General features: G+C 42.6%; 1 protein-coding gene across 3 annotated transcripts; it reads left to right on the top strand.

Annotated features, from left to right (window-relative positions):
• The first annotated feature begins 3,149 nt into the window (after nt 1-3,149).
• On the top strand, nt 3,150-18,365 carry IMPA1 (inositol monophosphatase 1). Of its 3 annotated transcripts, none has more exons than XM_074944182.1 (9): nt 3,150-3,298; nt 6,479-6,560; nt 7,769-7,902; nt 8,759-8,863; nt 9,448-9,493; nt 9,632-9,740; nt 10,545-10,653; nt 14,734-14,885; nt 16,390-18,365. In XM_074944182.1, exons 2-9 carry the CDS (start codon nt 6,498-6,500, stop codon nt 16,506-16,508), a joined length of 837 nt encoding a protein of 278 aa, XP_074800283.1. In that variant the 5' UTR covers nt 3,150-3,298; nt 6,479-6,497; the 3' UTR covers nt 16,509-18,365. The 3 variants fall into 3 exon arrangements, with proteins under 3 accessions (XP_074800283.1, XP_074800285.1, XP_074800284.1); XM_074944184.1 differs by lacking the exon at nt 3,150-3,298 and adding an exon at nt 3,601-3,711; XM_074944183.1 differs by lacking the exon at nt 3,150-3,298 and adding an exon at nt 3,642-3,762.
• Nucleotides 18,366-19,110: the final 745 nt, after the last annotated feature.

Raw genomic sequence — 19,110 nt, forward strand, 5'->3', positions numbered from 1 at the left:
CTCCAGTTGTTGTTTTTTAATAAAAAAAAATTGTTTTGGTTTGAAAGCAATCTTTATTCCATTAATTGAAAGCAAACAGAGCCCTGCAAAGCAACAGGCAGTGTTCTTAAACCTTCATAGTCCATCATCACAATCACCTCCTAGCATTACAAGCACTGCACTCCTGAGCATAGCAACAAAGATTAGTTGCTTTCAGCTTCAAATTGCTGCCTCAAGGCATCTCTGATCCTTATAGCCCCATGCTGCGCCCTTCTAATAGCCCTGGTCTCTGGCTGTTCAAATTCAGCCTACAGGTGCTTCGCCTCAGCAGTCCGGCCCTGAGTGAATCTTTTACCCTTCCCTTCACAAATATTATGGAGCGTACAGCACGCGGCTATAAGCATAGGAATATTGTCATTGGCCAGGTTCAACCTCCCATATGGGCAGTGCCAGCGGGCCTTTAAACAGCCAAAAGCACACTCAGTAGTCATTCAGCACTTGCTCAGCCTGTTGTTGAACTCCTGGCTGCTGTCAAGATGCCCCATGTATGGCTTCATAAGCCACGGCATTAAGGGGTAGGCAGAGTGTCCCAGGATCATAATGGGTATTTCGACTTCCCCTATGGTGATCTTCTGATGTGGGAAGAAAGTCCCCGCTCGCAGCTTCCTGAACAGGCCAGTGTTCCAAAAGATGCATGCATCATGCACCTTTCCAGACCAGCCTGCGTTAATGTCCGTGAAATGCCTTTGGTGATCCACAAGCGCCTGGAGAACCATTGGGAAATACTCTTTCCGATTAATGTACTTGGTGGCTAGGTGGTCTGGTGCCAGAATTGGAATATGTGTGCCATCTATTGCCCCTCTGCAGTTAGGGAAGCCCATTTGTGCAAAGCCATCCACAATGTCACGCATGTTGCCCAGAGTAACGGTCTTTTGGAGCAGGATGCGATTAATGGCCCTGCACACTTCTGTCAACACAAGTCCAACCATCGACTTTCCCACTCCGAACTGGTTCTCGACCAATCGGTAGCAGTCTGGAATAGCCAGCTTCCACAGTGCAATCGCCACGCGCTTCTCCAATGGCAGGGCATCTCTCATTCTCGTGTCCTTGCACTGCAGGGGTGGGGTGAGCTCATCACACGGTCCATGAATGTGGCTTTCCTCATCCGAAAGTTCTGCAGCCACTGCTTGTCATCCCAGATGTGATTCCACCACTCGGTGCTTATTTCCCGAGCCCAAAAGTGGTGCTCCACTGTGGTCAGCACCTCCGTGAATGCCACAAGCAATCTCATGTTGTAGCTACACTACTCTTGTCTTTGTAGTTTAAGGAATAACTTCACTATCACTTGTGATGTATTAGTGAGAGCGAGCAGCATACTGGTCAACAGTTCGGGATCCATTCCTGCAGACCAAAGAGGCAGAGTGCGCAGTACACATATCATTGAAAGATGGCACCAAATGCAGATGAAAGCACAGGCATGGATGGGATGCAAAGCCATCCGGACCGAGGATGCCCCATGACCCCCTCCGCCTTCCCACAACTCTTAGTGGCAGAAGAGGAAGAGATGCTGTGTGGGATAGCTGCCCAGAGTGCACTGCTCTGAATACCGCTGCAAGTGCCGCAAGTGTGAACACGCTATTGCGCAGGCAGCTGTCAGCGTGAACAAACAACAGCAGTTTCCTTTCAGCACTCTCTGAGCAGCACTGTAAGTGCTGGCACTGTAACTCTGCCAGGGTAGACATACCCTTTGAAGTTCATTGTATTCAAAAGGCAAATGTTTGTTGTGGACCTGTATGTAATGTCTCTAGGGAGGAGACCTGACTAATGTAAACCCTAGGAAGTGTTGTAAGCTTCAACTGTTAGAAACAGCGTGAACTTTTAAAGTTGAGTGAGTTTCTTAGGAAATATCTGGAGGGAAGGAATGTAAATTTCTCACCTCTGAACCCAATCTCTTGATGCTACCTCTTGAGAGGGGGACCTTTTGTCTTCTGATCACCTATTATGTAAGGCCAGATCAGATACCCAAAGGAAGGAAGGGAATCTCAGATTCATGGGCATGCTTGTTCTGAGGTAACAGTGTTATGAACCTGTGACCAAACAAAACCGCCAGTGTGGGGATTGAAGGACTGTTCACCTGCTAGAGCCCTTGTTGAAGTTGTGAGTGATCTAGCTAATTGGCATGCATGTAGGTTTTTTTATTGTTTTTAATGCGTTTTCTCTCTAATGCTTTTACCTTAATAAAAAATGTGTTTGCTTAGAAAGAACTGTGTGGTAAATTAACTGTAGGCAATTACATTGTTTGTTATCTCTGAGAAGGCAAAGCAGGCCTGCTGAGGCTGTCTGATTTCCTGGGGAAATTCACCCTGTAGGCAGGGAACTGTGCAGCATGGAAATACCCTGAGCAGGAGGGATAAAGAGACACAGGTCTGCACCCAAAAGAGGTGTTGTCTGCAGAGCTTAGAATGGGTGCCATTACTGGACGATGGAAAGGAAATACAGCAGCATCCCTGAACTTGGATGGCAATGAGGTAGGTAGATTATGGGAAAGCACCACAGCCGTGGCGGATTAGCCCCCCGTGCCTCAACGTGCTCAGCACTCCTGCCGGGGAGCAGACCTGGGGGCTGGCCCTGCTCCTGCCAGATTGGGGCACGGGGGCTGGCCCCATTCCCTGGCAGGAGTGCCCGGTGGGCAGAGCAGGGTAACCCCCCATGCCTCAACCCCATTTCCCGGGCAGGGGGCGGGGTGGGGCTGCAGTCGCGCAGGGCCCCCACTTGCTCTGGCCCAGGGCTCCTCAAAAGCTTAATCCACCTCAGCACCCCCGAGGCAGGCGTGACATCTGGCACAACGATACAGGCGGCGGGGAGGCCCGCGGAGATGGGGAGCAGTGGGTCCGGCGGGCCACAGGGAACAGCGAGAGAGCGCGCTGGATAAATGCCTCGGCCCCAGATCTGCCCGGCCCCAGAATCTGCCGAGTCCCCGCGTGTCACGCCCCCTGAAACCCGCACGGTCCCGCTAGTAACGTCACGGGCAGACCTGGCCTAAACCCCCCTCGTCCTCCGTCCCCGAGATCACCCCTCCCCCCGCTGTGCTGCGGCCGCCTCGAGAACGCGAGGCGGGGAGCGACGCCGAGCTGGACTAGCCTCGCGCAGGCGCAGAGGGACGGCCGGTCAGACAGGGCGGGGAGTAGGGGGAAATCAGGCCCAAGGAAGGGAAGGTGGTGGCAAAGGGCTCGCGCATGCGCACCAGCTCGGGATGCTTCTGCGAGGGTCACTGCCTCAGCCCCAGCACTGACAGGGAGCCGGGCACGGGCTGCGTGAGGTAAGTGGCGGGGGACGCCCTGCCCGGGGCTACCCGGCGTCCGACGGCGGGTCGGTGTCAGCCGGCGGAGGCGCTGGTGTAGCGGCACAAACAGCACCGCGGGTTCCCGGTAGCTGCCGAGCCCGGGGCGGCGCCCGGCGGGCAGAGACTCTCGGGGTCGCGCTGGGGGCGCTGGGCCCCGAGCGCAGGCGCGGCCCGGTTCGGGGGTTACGCTCGCGGGGGCGGTGAGCGAGCGGGATAGCGGCGGGGTGTGGGAGTCGGCTCGCGGGGGGCGCTCCTGGGTTGTTCCGTAGCCAGCCCTAGCCGTTACTTCGCGGCTGCTCTCCGCTGTGAGCGTTGCCGTCGCGGGTGGGGCACCTGGCTCCGGAGTGGATTGAACTGAACCAGAAGAGGGCGCTTCCGTCGCACACCAGGTGCGCGCGCAGGGATTATGCCGGGCTCATTACTCCAGAACAGCTGTTTTGGTCAGTTTCCATTGGTAGGCAAGGCCTCACTCCGGTGGCCAGGGATAAAGTTGGCGGATTGTCTTACCTGCTGCTCGTTCTAAGGTCCCGTTATCTAGGGTTCCCAGCCTACGTCTGGGTTTCCTTGGACACGTCATATTCTGTGATCCTCTCTCTGCCCGGGAAGACTTTTTCCAAATGAGAGGCGATGCCCGGGATTTTTGTGAGCCAACATTGCAGCTCAGACAGAGCTGTCTGTCTCCCTGCCCTGGTTGGTCCCTTCTGCTGCAGCCACGGCTGTCGGCTCCCAGCCCTACCGGGTCCTGGGTCCCAGCCCTAGGGAGAGGGCTGCAGGAAGGTGCCGATTGACGGGCTGGCAATGTATCCTAGGTCTGCGCCAGCATCCTGCCACCATGGTAGGGAGCAACACTGCCGCCCCCCCATCTCTGGGGTAAGGCTGGAGGTATCTCCTCCTGCATCCCTCAGGCACCCCTTCCAGTATACACACCCTTCTAGCAGCCCCCAGTGCCCTCTCCCAGTAGGGTTACCACCAGTTCAGGTTTTACCCAGACAGTCAGGGTTTTGGCTTCTAGGTGCAGTTTATGGTTGGCAGGTGCCTGATTTTTTTACCTGAAAGTCCAGTGGAAAAGAGGACCTGCAACCCTAAATGGCAATCAAATCAAAAATACGGTTACTGTGGGGCAGGAGGGGCACTAGATCATAAATCTGCACAAGCCCCTGCTCAACTGGGGCTGCCTTCTACCTGCAGGCAGGCTCCTTGAGAGGATCAGCGAAGTGGTGGAGGGGAGGAACCAGCAATGGGAGTGGTGCCTTGAGGGAAGAGGGGAAGCAGAGACAGACCTTGTGGGAAAGAGGTGGGGCAGGAGGCGGGGCCTCAGGGGTCTGGTTATCAGCAAAGAGAAAGGTGGCAACCCTGCCTCCTAGTAACACATACGCCCCTCTAGTGCGTCCCCAAATACCCCCTCCAGCTGCACCCTGTCCCCACCCACCCCCACCTCCGGCAGTATCCTCTTTTTGGGAACCTGAAATATAGTAACTTTACGCATTATCATCATAGATCTTTACTGGCTATATAACTTTATTCTACTTAATGCCATTCCTATTAAATCCAGTAGCCTAACATGATTATTTTTACATTTCTACAGCAATCTTTATTATAAGTGCTATGATATTTAACTATATTGATAGCATGCTCTTAATTCAACAGACTTTTCTGCAATGGGAAGAATACTTTGCATTGTGTTGCTTTTTAGCAATGCCTTTCTCAGTTTCAGGAGCAGTATTGGTGGAGTTCAGTGGTGGACCCATCAGGTTAAAGCAGGTTCTCCAGAATAGGTTTTAGAGTACTAGGACTGTACTTTCTGTTTCAAATAAATAAATAAATAATCCCTAGAAATGCAAGAGGTTCCTACAGTTCATATAATCTAGTGGGTCACACACTAATTTTATGTCATTAAAATTAATTTTATCTAAAAATATTGTGTAGTACATTGTGTATTACACTGATTGTGCAAACTTACCTAAATTATAATATTGATCGTGTGTTTTCAGACTGGTTCAGAATATCTTGAGGATGTACAGGCAACTGTGTACTAAAGTAATTGCGATATTCTGTAAATTTTTCTATGTGGAATTAACCATTTTTGAGGGGTCTGAGTGTGGAATGTATCTCCAAAATAGGACAGTTACTTATTTTGCTTTCTGGTTTTAAAATGTCTGAAGTAATTTAACCCAAACTTGGTTTAAAAATAGTTAGAAATATGCCAGTTTTTCATCTAAAGCAAATTATAGTGAAAATTCTAACAACTTTATACATGGTTAGTACTCCCATCAAAGTCACTGACTGCCCACCCTATGTAAAGTTAAGCACACATGTATGTCTTTCCAGTTTCAGGGTCTATGCTTATTAGTGTCTTGGATTTAATCTTGCCTGCTTGTTTTTAAAAGTATAGAAAACTAATAATAATGATATAAACTTCAAATTACCCAGCAATGCATGAACAAAGCAAAGCTTTAGTGTTTTCATGAATTAACCCCTGTACTGTGGAGAAAAGGCAAGCTTTCATTGTCTAGCATCTTTGGATGAGCATAAATTCCAGCAGAGAGGGGATGTTGAAGTCAGAAACAGGGAAAGTAGTGAGCTGTTAGTCAACAATTTTTGAAGACTTGTAAAAAGTTCTATATACAGTAAAAGCTTTATTTGGCATGTTGGTGGAATGGGGGGTGCTGGTTAGTTAAAAATTCTGGTTAACTAAGAGTTATACTTACCAGTGGAGGGAGGGACTTTGGGTGCGGGAGAAGGGTTCAGGGTGTGGGGGTTGGGGTGCGGGAGAGGGGTTCAGAGTCCCAGATCCGGGCAGTGCTCACCTTGGGCATCTCCCTGCAAGTAGCATCATGCCCCTAGGCGGAGGCGTGACCGGGCAGCTCTGTGCGCTGCCTCTGCCCACAGGTGCCACCCCCGCAGCTCCCACTGGCTATAGTTCCCGGCCAGCGGGAGCTGCGGAGCCAGCACGCAGGGTGGGGCAGCACACTGAGCCCCCTTGGCCGTTCCTCTGCCTAGGTGCAGCAGGGACAACCGGACACCTGGCAACCCCATTGAAGATTTGTATTGGGAGATAGCAGAAATGCCAGTTTCTAGAGTTTTCTGGTTGGTAAAGTGCCAGATAACGCAGCTTTTACTGTATTAAGAATTTATGTTAACAAATCTACCCAATAGGTACTGTACCTAGGATAAGATGGCTGATCCTTGGCAACAATGCATGGATTATGCAGTTACATTAGCAAGAAAGGCTGGAGAGGTATGTAAACTTACTTATAAATTACTGTCTAGAGAAACTCATGTATGTCTTTTAGGGGAATTTTACTTTAAGTTTGCTCAAATATTCCACCTCTATATTTTGTCAAAAAAAACCCCATAAATTAACATAATTTTCTAAAGCAAAACGGTATTAAGTTCAAAATAGGAAACTATTCTGTTCTTGACTAGGCTAATTTAGGAAAAAATCTTTGCAACTCCTCAGGTTGATACTTAGCAATGATTTGTGGTTTATCCTTTCTCCTTGTTGCACAAACACTTTTGGTACTTTAAATTTGGTTAAAAGAGTTTCCCTTTAAGTTCCCTTGCTGCTGTAGCATCTCATTTGTTCCTCATACCACTGTTTTTCTGTCTGAACAGTTTTGTACTATACTTCAGTGTGCATGGCTACTGGCAGCATTTTCTCTGAGTGGTTTTTCCGCAGTCCTATGTCTCTTCTCACGGGAAGCCTGCTTCTACTATGGTGCCTCTCTAGTCCTTGGGCAGACAATTTGCCTTCTCCTTCCCTCCTCCCCCTTTCATTGAGGCTCTCTCCCTTGCCAGGCAACAGCTCCTGCTCCCTCATTATAGGTGGTTTTCCCCTCTGGCTATGGTCTAACATGGCAGGAGAGCAAGAAAAAGAGCTAGCAGATCTCTGAGGAGCCGTGGGGTAGGGTGGATGGCAGGTCTCCACTTCCTGCCTCTGCTTCTATACAGTAGCCTCTTATTGTGCATGCAGGTAAGGTGAGGGCATATACCAGCCACACAGTTTTCAGAATCACAGTAAATATTGAACTCCCTTCAACTGCCTCAGTAAGCATTCCCTCAAACAAAGGTTCATCTCATTTCATTAGAAGTCCTCAATAGGATTTTCTTGGCTGGCAGGCAGAGATTCAGTCACATGTGTATGGCCTGGCCTGGAAATAATTTACCTAGGTGCAGCATTCAATGTTTTATTACAGCTTTGTAGCATTGTTAATGCTAAAATATTGTAAGAGTAAGAAATTTTATAACAGCTCCTAACAAAACGGAGTTGACCGATGTTCCAGCCTTAAATGAGATTACTTGCAGTACATGAAATTAAGCACATGTGTAAATTAGGATCAGATTATTACAGTCAGAAAAAAATAAAGATGTGTTGGACTTTCCTGGAAGCCAGAATAATTAGTATTTTCCTGAAGTTTCTTATAAACAAAATAATATTCTTTACAGGTAGTCCGGGAAGCATTGAAAGAGGAAATATCCATTATGGTTAAAAGCTCACCAGCAGATCTAGTGACGGTCACTGATCAAAAAGTGGAAAAAATGATTATTTCTTCTATAAAAGAAAAATATCCTTCTCACAGGTACAACTTCTGTTCATATTTTAATTGCTAATAGTGGCTGAAGGGGTAAAGTACGGAGTCTTTCTTTGTTCTCAAGGAAATTTAATATGAGATTGCCGGGAAGTTAAAGAAGGACTTCATAACTTCAGATGTTAAATATTTAAGTGGCACTTACTGTGAGGTCTGTCTAAGTATTTCTGATTTTCTACTTGTACCTGATGGTGTGTAGTCATAGTACACTTTGGCACAGGAAAAGGCCTTCTGGTCGTACATGACCAAGAATTGCACGTATTCTCTAAAGAGTTTTTAATTATATCCCTCAACCTTCCCAGTTCTTCAGAAATAAATGGTTTCTTGAATGGGAATTTCATGTATTTTGCTTAATTGACGTTCCTCCTCAAGGCAGCCCCCCAATTGACTTATTGCTTATGTTTAGTACAGTTTACGTAAAACAATTTTGCCAAAATTCCCTGTTGTCCTCTAGTTTTTTACATTGTTATATGGTACTATGACCTCATGACACTGAATATATGGAAAAATGGTAAAACAGACTGCTCTAATAAGAGAAACTTCAATCTTATGTTCAAAGTAATGCTAAATTTTGTAAACTAATATTAAAGGATAGAAACATTTTTACTATCTCTAATATTGTGCCTCCTTATCTCTAGTACTAATATCACTCCTCAACAGGTAGCCCTCCAGCTTGCTGAGATGCCAATTGCAATTTAGCTGTTTTCAGTTAAATTTCACATTAACTGCTGTTTAATTTTCAGGTTATATCTGGTTTTCTTTTAAGACTGATAAACATCACCCACAGCAAAGTTAAATTCTAGCCTCTTAACCTATTTGTGTTTTAAATATATTTTGGCTACCCTAGTTTCATTGGAGAAGAATCTGTTGCAGCTGGAGAAGGCAGTACCTTGACAGATAATCCCACGTGGATTATTGACCCTATTGATGGAACTACTAATTTTGTACACAGGTATATCTATTTATTTTTGATTACTACTTAAATTGGGCAACATTTAGACTAGAATTTTTTTGCTGTTTCTCTGGAACCATTCAAGTAATCATGTTTAATGGTGTTTGCAATTGTGTTCATTGCATCTCATTATAGATCTTGAGTTTCTTGTATTTGATTAGAAACAGCCAGGCAAGTATTACAAGAACTTCTGCAAGTACTATAATGCTCTCAAATAGAATGCTTTCCAGCTGTAACCAACAGCTGGCATGCCTTGAGAGACTAACGTTATGTAGTATAATTAGTACAGAGTTAGAAGAAAACACCCATTTTGCTGCAAATATCAACCAGAAAGTTCGAAAGCAAAAGATGCAGTATTAACAAATAAATGCTTTATAATTACAGTTGGCATTGCTGAGCCTGTTTGGTGGCGAAGGGTAGTAGCTGAAAAGTTCCAGAAGAGCACCCTTGATAGCTTACACCTTCCATATTTCCTCTGTTATTACACAGCTGGAGTACAACTAGGACTTTAAAAAATGTATAGTAACAAAAGAAACATAATATCTCAATTATAAGTTAGTAAAATATTATGTTTTGTGTTAAAGGTTTCCATTTGTGGCAGTTTCGATTGGCTTTGTTGTCAACAAAAAGGTATATTTATTTTATTACTTAACATCCAACAGTTGTTGGACAATACAATCAAATTCATAACATATTATTAACCACCACTCTCTTTATGTAAAACTGGCATTTCCATATTAATGGAAAAGAAACATTTATTTTTTGCAGATTGAATTTGGAGTTGTATACAGTTGTGTGGAAGACAAAATGTACACTGGCAGGAAAGGAAAAGGTGCATTTTGCAATGGTCAGAAGCTTCAAGTATCAGGACAAGAAGGTGAGTTGTACTGATTAGCTTATTTTGGGAAGGGGAATGAGGATGGAAATTCTTACATTTATTTTTTCCAAAATATAATTATTAGAAACCAGTGATGTATAATGTCTCCTTTTCTCATAGCTATTCCTCACTCACATCCCTGCATAAATGTACACTTATTTGTCCATAGAGTGTAAGCCCTTTGAGAAGGATCTCATATTTCGTTTTCTTTGAAGCACGTAACATGCTTGTGAATGTTATAAAATAAAAATAAAATTAAGAAATTTGGGAGTTTTATTGCCTACATTTGTTAAACTGGTCTGTTTAGAAACAGTGACAAATCTACCAAAAAATTAGTCTTATTTCAGCCATGAACCTGCAAAACATTTAAGTGTAGGCCTAACTTTATTTGTACCACTGTTCACCTGTTTCTCAACTTACATGAGTTAAGTCCATGTTTAAATACTTGACTGCATCAAGACCTTAACGATTTGAAAAATGTTCTGATTCTTACTAAGAATCGCAATTCGCGATATAAATAAACCCCAGTGAACACATGCACAAAGTGAGACTGGACAGTGCTTTTTTTTTTTTTTTTTTTTTTTTTTTTTGCTCCTGTTAGTGTCTAGCCAAAAATAGTTAGTTCTATGCTATATAGTTAGCATAGTTAGTTCTATGCTATATTGAATATAAAGTGAACATGTGAGATGAATGTCTATTACAATGAGCAATCAGTGAAAGTGCATGATATACTCAAATGCTTAAATATTGTCCTTATGTAAGTCAAGCTGTTGGGAAAAAAATTGTCACTTTTTCCCTTCCCAGATATTACAAAATCACTTTTAGTAACAGAAATGGGATCTAACCGTGAACCAGAGACTTTAAAGATAGTCCTTTCTAACATGGAAAGGCTTCTCAGTATTCCTGTTCATGGGTAAGGTATTTTTTAATTTGTTCTTCATCCTCTGCTTGAAGCTTGCACCAAATGTGATTTTTAGGAAGGAAAATGGCAGTCAAACTCAGCTTTCTTTGCTGTAATTTAAAAAAAAAAAGGGGGGGTGGGGATGATATCTTCATTTAAATTTTGTCTTGTGGCTTTTACCAAGAAACTGTACATAAGAGACAAGATTTATGCAACATTGTTATTTATCATGATGAGAGAGAGGCATAGACGTAGTTTGACCTCTATATTTGGAGGAGAGAGGCAGCTGCAGTCAGGTCAGTGGGGTCACGCTTGGGCAGGGAGCCATTTCAGATTGGGAGGGGGGGGCAACTTTAGCCGTGATTCAAGGGGCTACTTAGGCACCTGAAAACTCTAGCTTTTTGCAGATAACTACTTAGAAATTAGCTGACAGGAGCACTATATCTAATTCCTATATAAAGAAAGACAATTAAATAAAGGGACACTGGTTAGGTTTAAAATTTTAATATATATTCTTACTTTGTTACTACTCTTGAATACAGCAGTTGACACAATTGTAGAAAAATCTAGATTATTTTCTATCATTTAGGCTACTTACTTTTTTGCAGTTCACCAAGCTTGGACTAGATAATTTAATTTTTGGAAACATTCTAATAATGCAAGGCCCTGTGAGTTTATACTGCATCTGCCCGGGGTTCTAGATGTGTTACCATAATACAAATACTAATAGACTAGAAACTGACTTTAAACAGGAGTGAAACTGACACTTTCAAGTTTTCACTTCAGTTTAATATCTACTTAATTTCCAGAGGCTCTTAATCACAACACTACAGTGATTGAGTAGCATTTCTCACAGGAGAATATTTAAAACCAAACACTGAGAAAATTCCATATTTTAAAGCTGAGAAAAAAAAACAAGAGCCTTGTTTATAATTTAGAAACTGGTTTTTTTTCTCAGCTTTAAAATATGGAATTTTCTCAAAGTACCATTCTGTGTTTGGACACTGTCTCAGTTCCCATTGCTCTAAAATGGGAATAACAATACTAGTCCGCCTGTCATATGGAATTAAAAGGATTAGATTGATATCTCTGGAGCAGGAACTGGGCCTTCTTAATGGTTTGTATAATGCCTAGCACAATGGGGGACTCCTACTGATTTAAGGTCTTTGGGCGCTACTGTAATATTAGTCAGCTTTTGAGATGCCTACTGGTGGTAGCTGAAGGGGACTTACGTGATGGGGGGGTTGTCAGTGGAGTACAGGTCGATCTCTGGGTTGGCCAGAAGCACAGCTTTCATCCCCCATGAGCTCAGCACCAATGGCAGAATTTGCAGCACAGCACGGACACATACCTGTCCTTGAAGCTGCAACCACTAGTGGACATGACAGCTCTGGACCAGAAGGATCTGTCCCCAGCCTCTTCCCATGGAGAGGAGAGGTTGCTCCCTGCTTCTCTGAGGGCAAACTGACCCCAAGACCCACTTAGCTGCTCCTAGGCCCCCAGTCTTCTGCAGCTCCCCCTCCCTCGGAATCTTTGCAGTAGGGACTGTTCCCTCTCAGCTGCCTCCTCCATTAGGGCACAGCCCTATGCCCTCCCCGCTCCCCTCCAGCCCCGCAGGTTCCAACACCCCCACCGCTGGGGGCTCTGTGCTTTCCCTCTCCTCCCCACTGCCACCACAGGGGACCCTGTGCTCCCCCACCAACACCACTGGGGACCCTGTGCTCTCCCCGACCCATCTCCACCATGGGGTGTGCTATGCTCTCCTCTGCCCCCCCCCCCCACCCACTGGAGACCCTGTGCTCCCCCTCCTTGCCTGCCCCACCCCCAGAGGCCTGCTCACTGCCCCACTACTATCTGTTTGGAGGATTGTCACTCCATATAGTCTCAGCTGCTGATTTGGTGGAGCGGGACGGGATCGGTGAGCTAGTGCAGCAGAGGAGGAAACTGACTGGTGAATCGCCGGCTCCTGGAGGAAGGGACCCTCACTGCACAGTGCTGCAGTGAAGAGCTGTTCCTGGGGCTGGGGTGTGCACCACGAGCAGACCTCTGGTACAAAATTCAGGGGCGAGCAGGTGTCCCCCTGCCCCACTAAATGGTGGCCCTGTGTGGAGGGGGGGCAAATTCTGCACCTGCCTGATGCTTGCAGTTTGGGGGGCAATGCCCCTCCATCCCCAAATTATGCACATGGAGAGAGGTACTAAACTTTAATCTCAGCTGTTCTTACAGATCCTCATGGCTTTATTTAAACCCAAGGCCTTGAATGAAAAAAAACCATGAATTTACCTTGGAAAACCTGCTTAATTGATTATTGTTTAGAAAGTAGGATATATAGTACTATCCATGCCAATCAAAACAGCATTGTGGATTTAAAAACTTTGGTATATACTTTGAACTAAATGTTAGTTTATCTGGTCTAAAAAGTATCATTTTATACTGGGTTCAAAAAATTAAAAGTCTTCTATTTTTTTTCTGAAATCATGTTTTATACCTTCTGGCTCAGACATTTGGAAAACTCATGTGAAATCATAGAAACTAGATACAAAGAAGATCTATCCAGTTATCTAGGTTCCCCTTCTCTGATGTAACTAAGGAGAAAAATCAGGAGGTAAACTGTAACTGTTATGTAGAGCTTTTCAGAATTTTTTTTTTCCTGCAGACAAAAAAATTCAGCCACAGACTGTAGTTTTTGGGTTTTGGCCAACAAATTTTTCCACAAAAATTCAATTTTCCACAGTCAATTTTTTATCATAAACACAGTTTCAAGGGATACTTTTTGACCAGCCTTACTTATATGTATCTGGCTTAAAGGGTCCAGTCGTGCACAGGGCCGAAACCCAGGTGGGGCAAGCAGGGCAGCTGCCTAGGGCACAAAGCAGTGGAGGCAGAAAAATGATGATGAAAAACGGTAGGGGAGCAAATATGCTTGCTCGCCCAGGGTGCTAAAATGCCTAGTTACAGTCCTGGTCATGTAACTTTTATTCATACAAGTGCTCTTACTGAGTTTAGTGGGAATACTTACATGAATAAGGATTGCAGGATTGGGCCCAGAGTACCAGCCTGGAAATATCCTTTCTTCCAGGATTCTTAGGCTCCTTTCTGATTCCTTGACCACATATGCCATTCATACTTCCACAAAGATTTTTGATATCATGAAACAAGGTATCACCTGTCTACACGTGAATACAGATTTAAAGTTTTCTGTGAAATGAAGAGTTAAACTACCTTTGCTCAGAGCACAGTAGTATTGTCTGTTCAATTCTGAATCTTCACTTTGAAGTTCTAAGCTGCCAGCTATATGCTGTTTGTAAATCAAGGGTCACAGATGATTAAACTGGCTCTTCCCTTGGCTTGAGCGCCACCCTGCTTTAGTTACCAATAAAATCTAGATTGAATTGTTATATGTCTGATATATGAAAATATGTGATATCTGACAAGTTCACTAAAAGGTAATTGTACAACTTGTTCAGGGGCAACAATGCTGATGAGTACTGTGAATATGAAACAGAAAAGAATATTGAAAATGTCCTATTTATAGCTGATTTACACTGCATAATTATTTGTTTTATGTGAGAATTGCATTTACATTTTTGCAAAAGTCAAGAAAGCTGCTTGTTTACTCAGTTGTGAAATGAAATGCTAAGTAACTTTTCCAATCAGACAACAATTTAAATTGCATACTAATTAGCACTCACAAAGCAAAGTGGACTATCCATTATTTCAAAGGTGGATATTTTTAATAATGTTTATCTTGGGTTATTTAAACACGCCTCATGCTTTCACCTTGAAAGCAATTTTGAAAGTGATTTCCTTTAAATTCACTATATTAATTACTCTTTCTTTTTAACACTAGTCAACTGAAATGTAGGAATGAATGTATGCACACTTGTTTGCAATTAGGATAGAAAGTAAGCAGGAGAAGACAGAGGAATGAATATATACTGGCTTATTTCTCACAGTAATATGCTTTCATATTAGCCTTAGTTTCCTTCTTTGCTTCATTCACGCTATCCAGTATACACTGTCTGGTTAGTTTTAATATTTTGATGTTCCTGTAAGCTACTCTCAATTAACTAATCTCTGTATCTGTTTTAGGATTAGAGCTGTTGGTACAGCAGCTGTAAACATGTGCCTTGTGGCAACTGGTGGAGCCGATGCATATTATGAGATGGGCATTCATTGCTGGGATATGGCAGGAGCTGGAATTATCATTACTGAAGCCGGTGGAGTGCTGCTGGATGTATCAGGTAAATGAAGGAAACCTTCAGGAATTTTTTTTTTTTTTTAATGTGGATACATTCAAAACTGAGCTATGGAGAACATTGGAGTGTATGGGTGTTCTCTTGCTCTTTTTTTGTCAACCACCTGGCAAACCAAAATGAGGACCCATATCAATAAGATTTTCAGTCATCCTGTCATCTGGGTGGTTCTTACTCTATTAAACAGTGTTTCCATCAAATTAACGCAGAGGAATAGTTGTCACTTGTTTTATCCTTTAGTTCACTTAGCAGAAGTTCTTGCTCACTAGCATTGAGTCTCTTGCAGTAGTATAGTTCCCTGTTAGGATATCATAGAATATTAGGATTGGAAGAGACTTCAGGAGGTCATCTAGTCCGATCCCCTGCTCAAAGCAGGACCAACACCAACTAAATCATCCCAGCCAGGGCTTGTCAAGCCGGGCCTTGAAAGCATAAAAAGATATAAAAGTAAATGATCAGTCTGAATTGTACTCCCAGGTATGAATGTTAGGTACCAGCTGAATTCAATGAGATTTGTGCATGCTTATCCAGGGGCAAAATTTGATCTGAACTAATTACATTGGCTAAATACCTATACTGGCACAGAAAAATTGTAACTTTTTAATTCTGCCAAAGTGAAATGTTGCTATACATTCAACCACAGAGACAGTAAAATCCTTCCATGTTTGTGTAAGCAATGGCAATAAGAGGCTTCAAAGAAAGTGGAGAACATCTAGACCCATACAAACGGATACAAGTAGAGCTCCCACCCACCTCCATGGTAATGGTGGTCCCCATTTCTGATGGCCATTCCCTGTGCAGTGCAAGGGTCAAGTTCTAGTTTTCCCTCAATGGTAGAGTCAAATTAGGGGCCTGTAGGATTTACATCAGCCATAGGGCTGAAATAGCCCCAGGAAAACATCTCTTCAGCCACTCTGTGGGTTGCATGGAGGATGTCTTCCTAAACTCCTTCAGCACACAGCTCTGCTATTCTGTCTTTATGCTGGGCTGAAGATTTGCCCTGAGGAGGATGGGGAGGAGGTCATGCTGTGTCTCTTTTTAACTCTTTTCCCTGATTCATTTCTCGCCAAATCCTTTACTATTCCTCCGAACTAAAAATAAAATATAGGTAGCTTCTAAATGAAACGTGTTAAATGTCTGCTGCTTCCCTTATGCAACCACACATTTCTAGTATTGTTAGGGGGTGCTCGGTATAAACCAAGTAGAGTTAGGGCCCCATCCCCTTTAGCAGCATTTCCCAAGGTTAGGTAGCATGAAGAATTTGGTTGCTATATACATGAATGAGTCACTGGATTGTGTTTTACATTGTTAGTGTTGAGAATTTGATTTTACACACTGTAATATATTAATTTTTTTTTAGATTTGGTTTTGTTAATACACTTTCTGCTAGACTAAGTTTTGCATTTTGACAGTTGATCTTAATGCTTATTCTTGTCAAGATTAAAATTCTTCTAAGATTACGAGCCAATTACGTTGTTGACTTTGTTTTTAGGAGGACCATTTGATTTGATGTCACGAAGAATAATTGCTGCAAGTAGTCGAGCCATAGGAGAGAGAATAGCCAAAGAGCTTCAGATAATCCCCCTACAAAGGGACGATGCAACAAATTGAATACCACAACTACACTTAAGTGTGGTAATACCAAGTTTGTCAAGAGTTGTCACATACTCTGTGAAATTTAAAAAATAACTTCCCACGTAAGGTCACATGTTGAACTTAAATGGGTAGTAATATACATCTACTGAATGTATCTTATTACAGATTGATTTCTAAATAGGGTTTTGAAACCAGACCCATTTGAAACTGTTATTGAACTCGTTCTAACAAAGTTTGCAGTTTGTGTAAATAAAACACCAGTTTTGCTGTAAATTTTATTTCCTGTGTAGTTTTATAGCTGCTTAAAGGAGTTCACGATAAAAAGGACCAAATCCCATAGAAGGAATTTTTACAATTTATATAACACACTGGAAGACAGGAGAGCAATTAATGCTCTAAATCATGTTACAATGAGAAATTTTAATGCTCCTGGTTCGTTTTCTCATGGTTTCCCCCAATGTAATCAAGGTTGATTGTTGCTTATGAGATTTTCATATGAAGCCTCTAAATTCTTAGTGCCATGAGTCTGTCCAGAATTTCTCACCGGAGAAGGAAATGTAGAAGTAGATCACATGATCCCAGACCTCACCCTTGAGGCAGTCACATTTAGTTTTTGGCACACTTCAGGGCACTTGTATGTTATCACAGTGGAAGAGTGATTCAACAATGATTTTAGTTGCTATTGCAGGGAATGTTTAGAGAAATACCTGGAGAAAAGTAGACACATTTATTTTTTAGACTTGTGTGTCCATTACTTCTATAGAAATAACTGACCACTGTTCCTAAAAAATAGGATGTAATGTGGAAGAAGAAAGCTCTGTACACACCTCCCGTCATGCCTTCAGGCAAAAGTCTGAGAAACGAAATGGGCTTTATTCTAATAATTAAAAGTAAGACCATAAGATGAATGGGTCCATTGGTTTCAGTTGATGCTGCCTCTTGCATATTCTCTACTTGATGTGTGTGCGTAGCTCCCATTAACTGTTTAGGGGACTTATTCATACATTTCCAGGGGAGAATCTACCTCAAAGTCTAAAGACTATTTGAAATTCAAAAAATTCTCATTCACTTGGAAAGCAATCCCTACCCCCCCCCCCCCAAAATTACAGTATTTTAAATCTTAATGGTAATTTTTTCAATTTCAGAGCCTTAGGGTTAGTTGTCCTTTGCAGTCTGAGTTATTTTGAGAATTATGTTGATATCAGTGGGTACATTGAACAGTTACTGTACATTTTAGAGTAAAATTTAGTCAATTTGGAGACTGATTAGTAACTAGGGCCAAAAATTTCAGAAGTGTTCACTGATTTTGAATGTCTAATTGAGATACCCCAAGTTATGATCACTTTTGAAAATATGTGGTTCTTATTCATTTTTTAGTGTGGAAAAAGGTGTTTTGTATCTTAAAATACAAGCACCTGCAGGTCTCTTGATAAAATTCCTTGGAAATTGTACCAGTTATGTTTTGCTGGTTTTACAGAAATACTTAATTAGAAACTCCAGTTCCATGCCACTTTAAACAATTAGCCCTAGTGAGATAAAGAATTGCATGATAATTCAGGGGCTAATGACAAGGAGAAGGAACTCGTTAGAATTTCATTTCTTGGGGGCCCTGTGGGAAAAAAATTATCAAAATCTTTTGAACTTCACCACAGCTTAATTGTTTTTAAATCTAAGATATGAATGTGGTGTCTTAGCAGGTCTGGCCAATATATTATGTCTATGGCTTTTTGTGAGAAATTTGGGTTTCAGTGTGAAATATGAACTGTGCAGAATTCTGATGTTAAACTGATTTGTTGTGTAAAATGGAAATGTATAACATAGTACTTGATGTGAGAGATGTTTGCAATAATAAAAGAAAAAAGATTGCTTTATTAGTAGATGGTCTGAAAAGTTTCTGTACATATTTGGTTTGTTTAGATATTTTCATTCTGTGTTTCAAAATGTCAAAGGTGTTTAGACCATATTACAGACAAAATAGTTGCTGGCCAATTTTGATTAATATTAATACTGTTTTTAATAAAAAATAAAAAGGAGTCAAACTAGAAAACTTTGTATTCTGAAAAAAAAGAGGAGTCCTTGTGGCATCTTAGAGACTAACAAATGTATTTAGGCATAAGTTGGGCATAAGCTTTCATGGGCTATAACCCAGTTCATCAGATGAAGTGGGTTTTAGCCCATGAAAGCTAATGCCCAAATACATTTGTTAGTCTCTAAGGTGCCACAAGGACTCCTTGTTGTTTTTGCTGATACAAACTAACACTGCTACCCCTCTGAAATTTGTATTCTAATTATACCTTTAAAACTTAAATGGCCTAGTTTGTCTGTGAGTGAATGAGAGAGAGAGGTCTGCCTATTTAATAATCTATCACATACGTACAAGAGATAGCAACTGCCTCCTTGCAGCTACCAGATTTGTGACTCCATTTCCTCACTCTTAGTTAGAAGGAATACCCTTCTGTTCCCTCACTCCCTGTCCAAATGCCCCAGTTGCAGCCACAGACTTTCAATTAGGACTGTATGACTACCCCTTCATGCAAATATTAACATCTTACCATGGGTGGGTTCCTACACAGTTGATCAGTTAAGCATAGTACCAGTCAAAATCATTTTGACTGAA

Source organism: Natator depressus, chromosome 2, assembly GCF_965152275.1.
Source record: "Natator depressus isolate rNatDep1 chromosome 2, rNatDep2.hap1, whole genome shotgun sequence".
Lineage (NCBI taxonomy): Eukaryota > Metazoa > Chordata > Testudines > Cheloniidae > Natator > Natator depressus.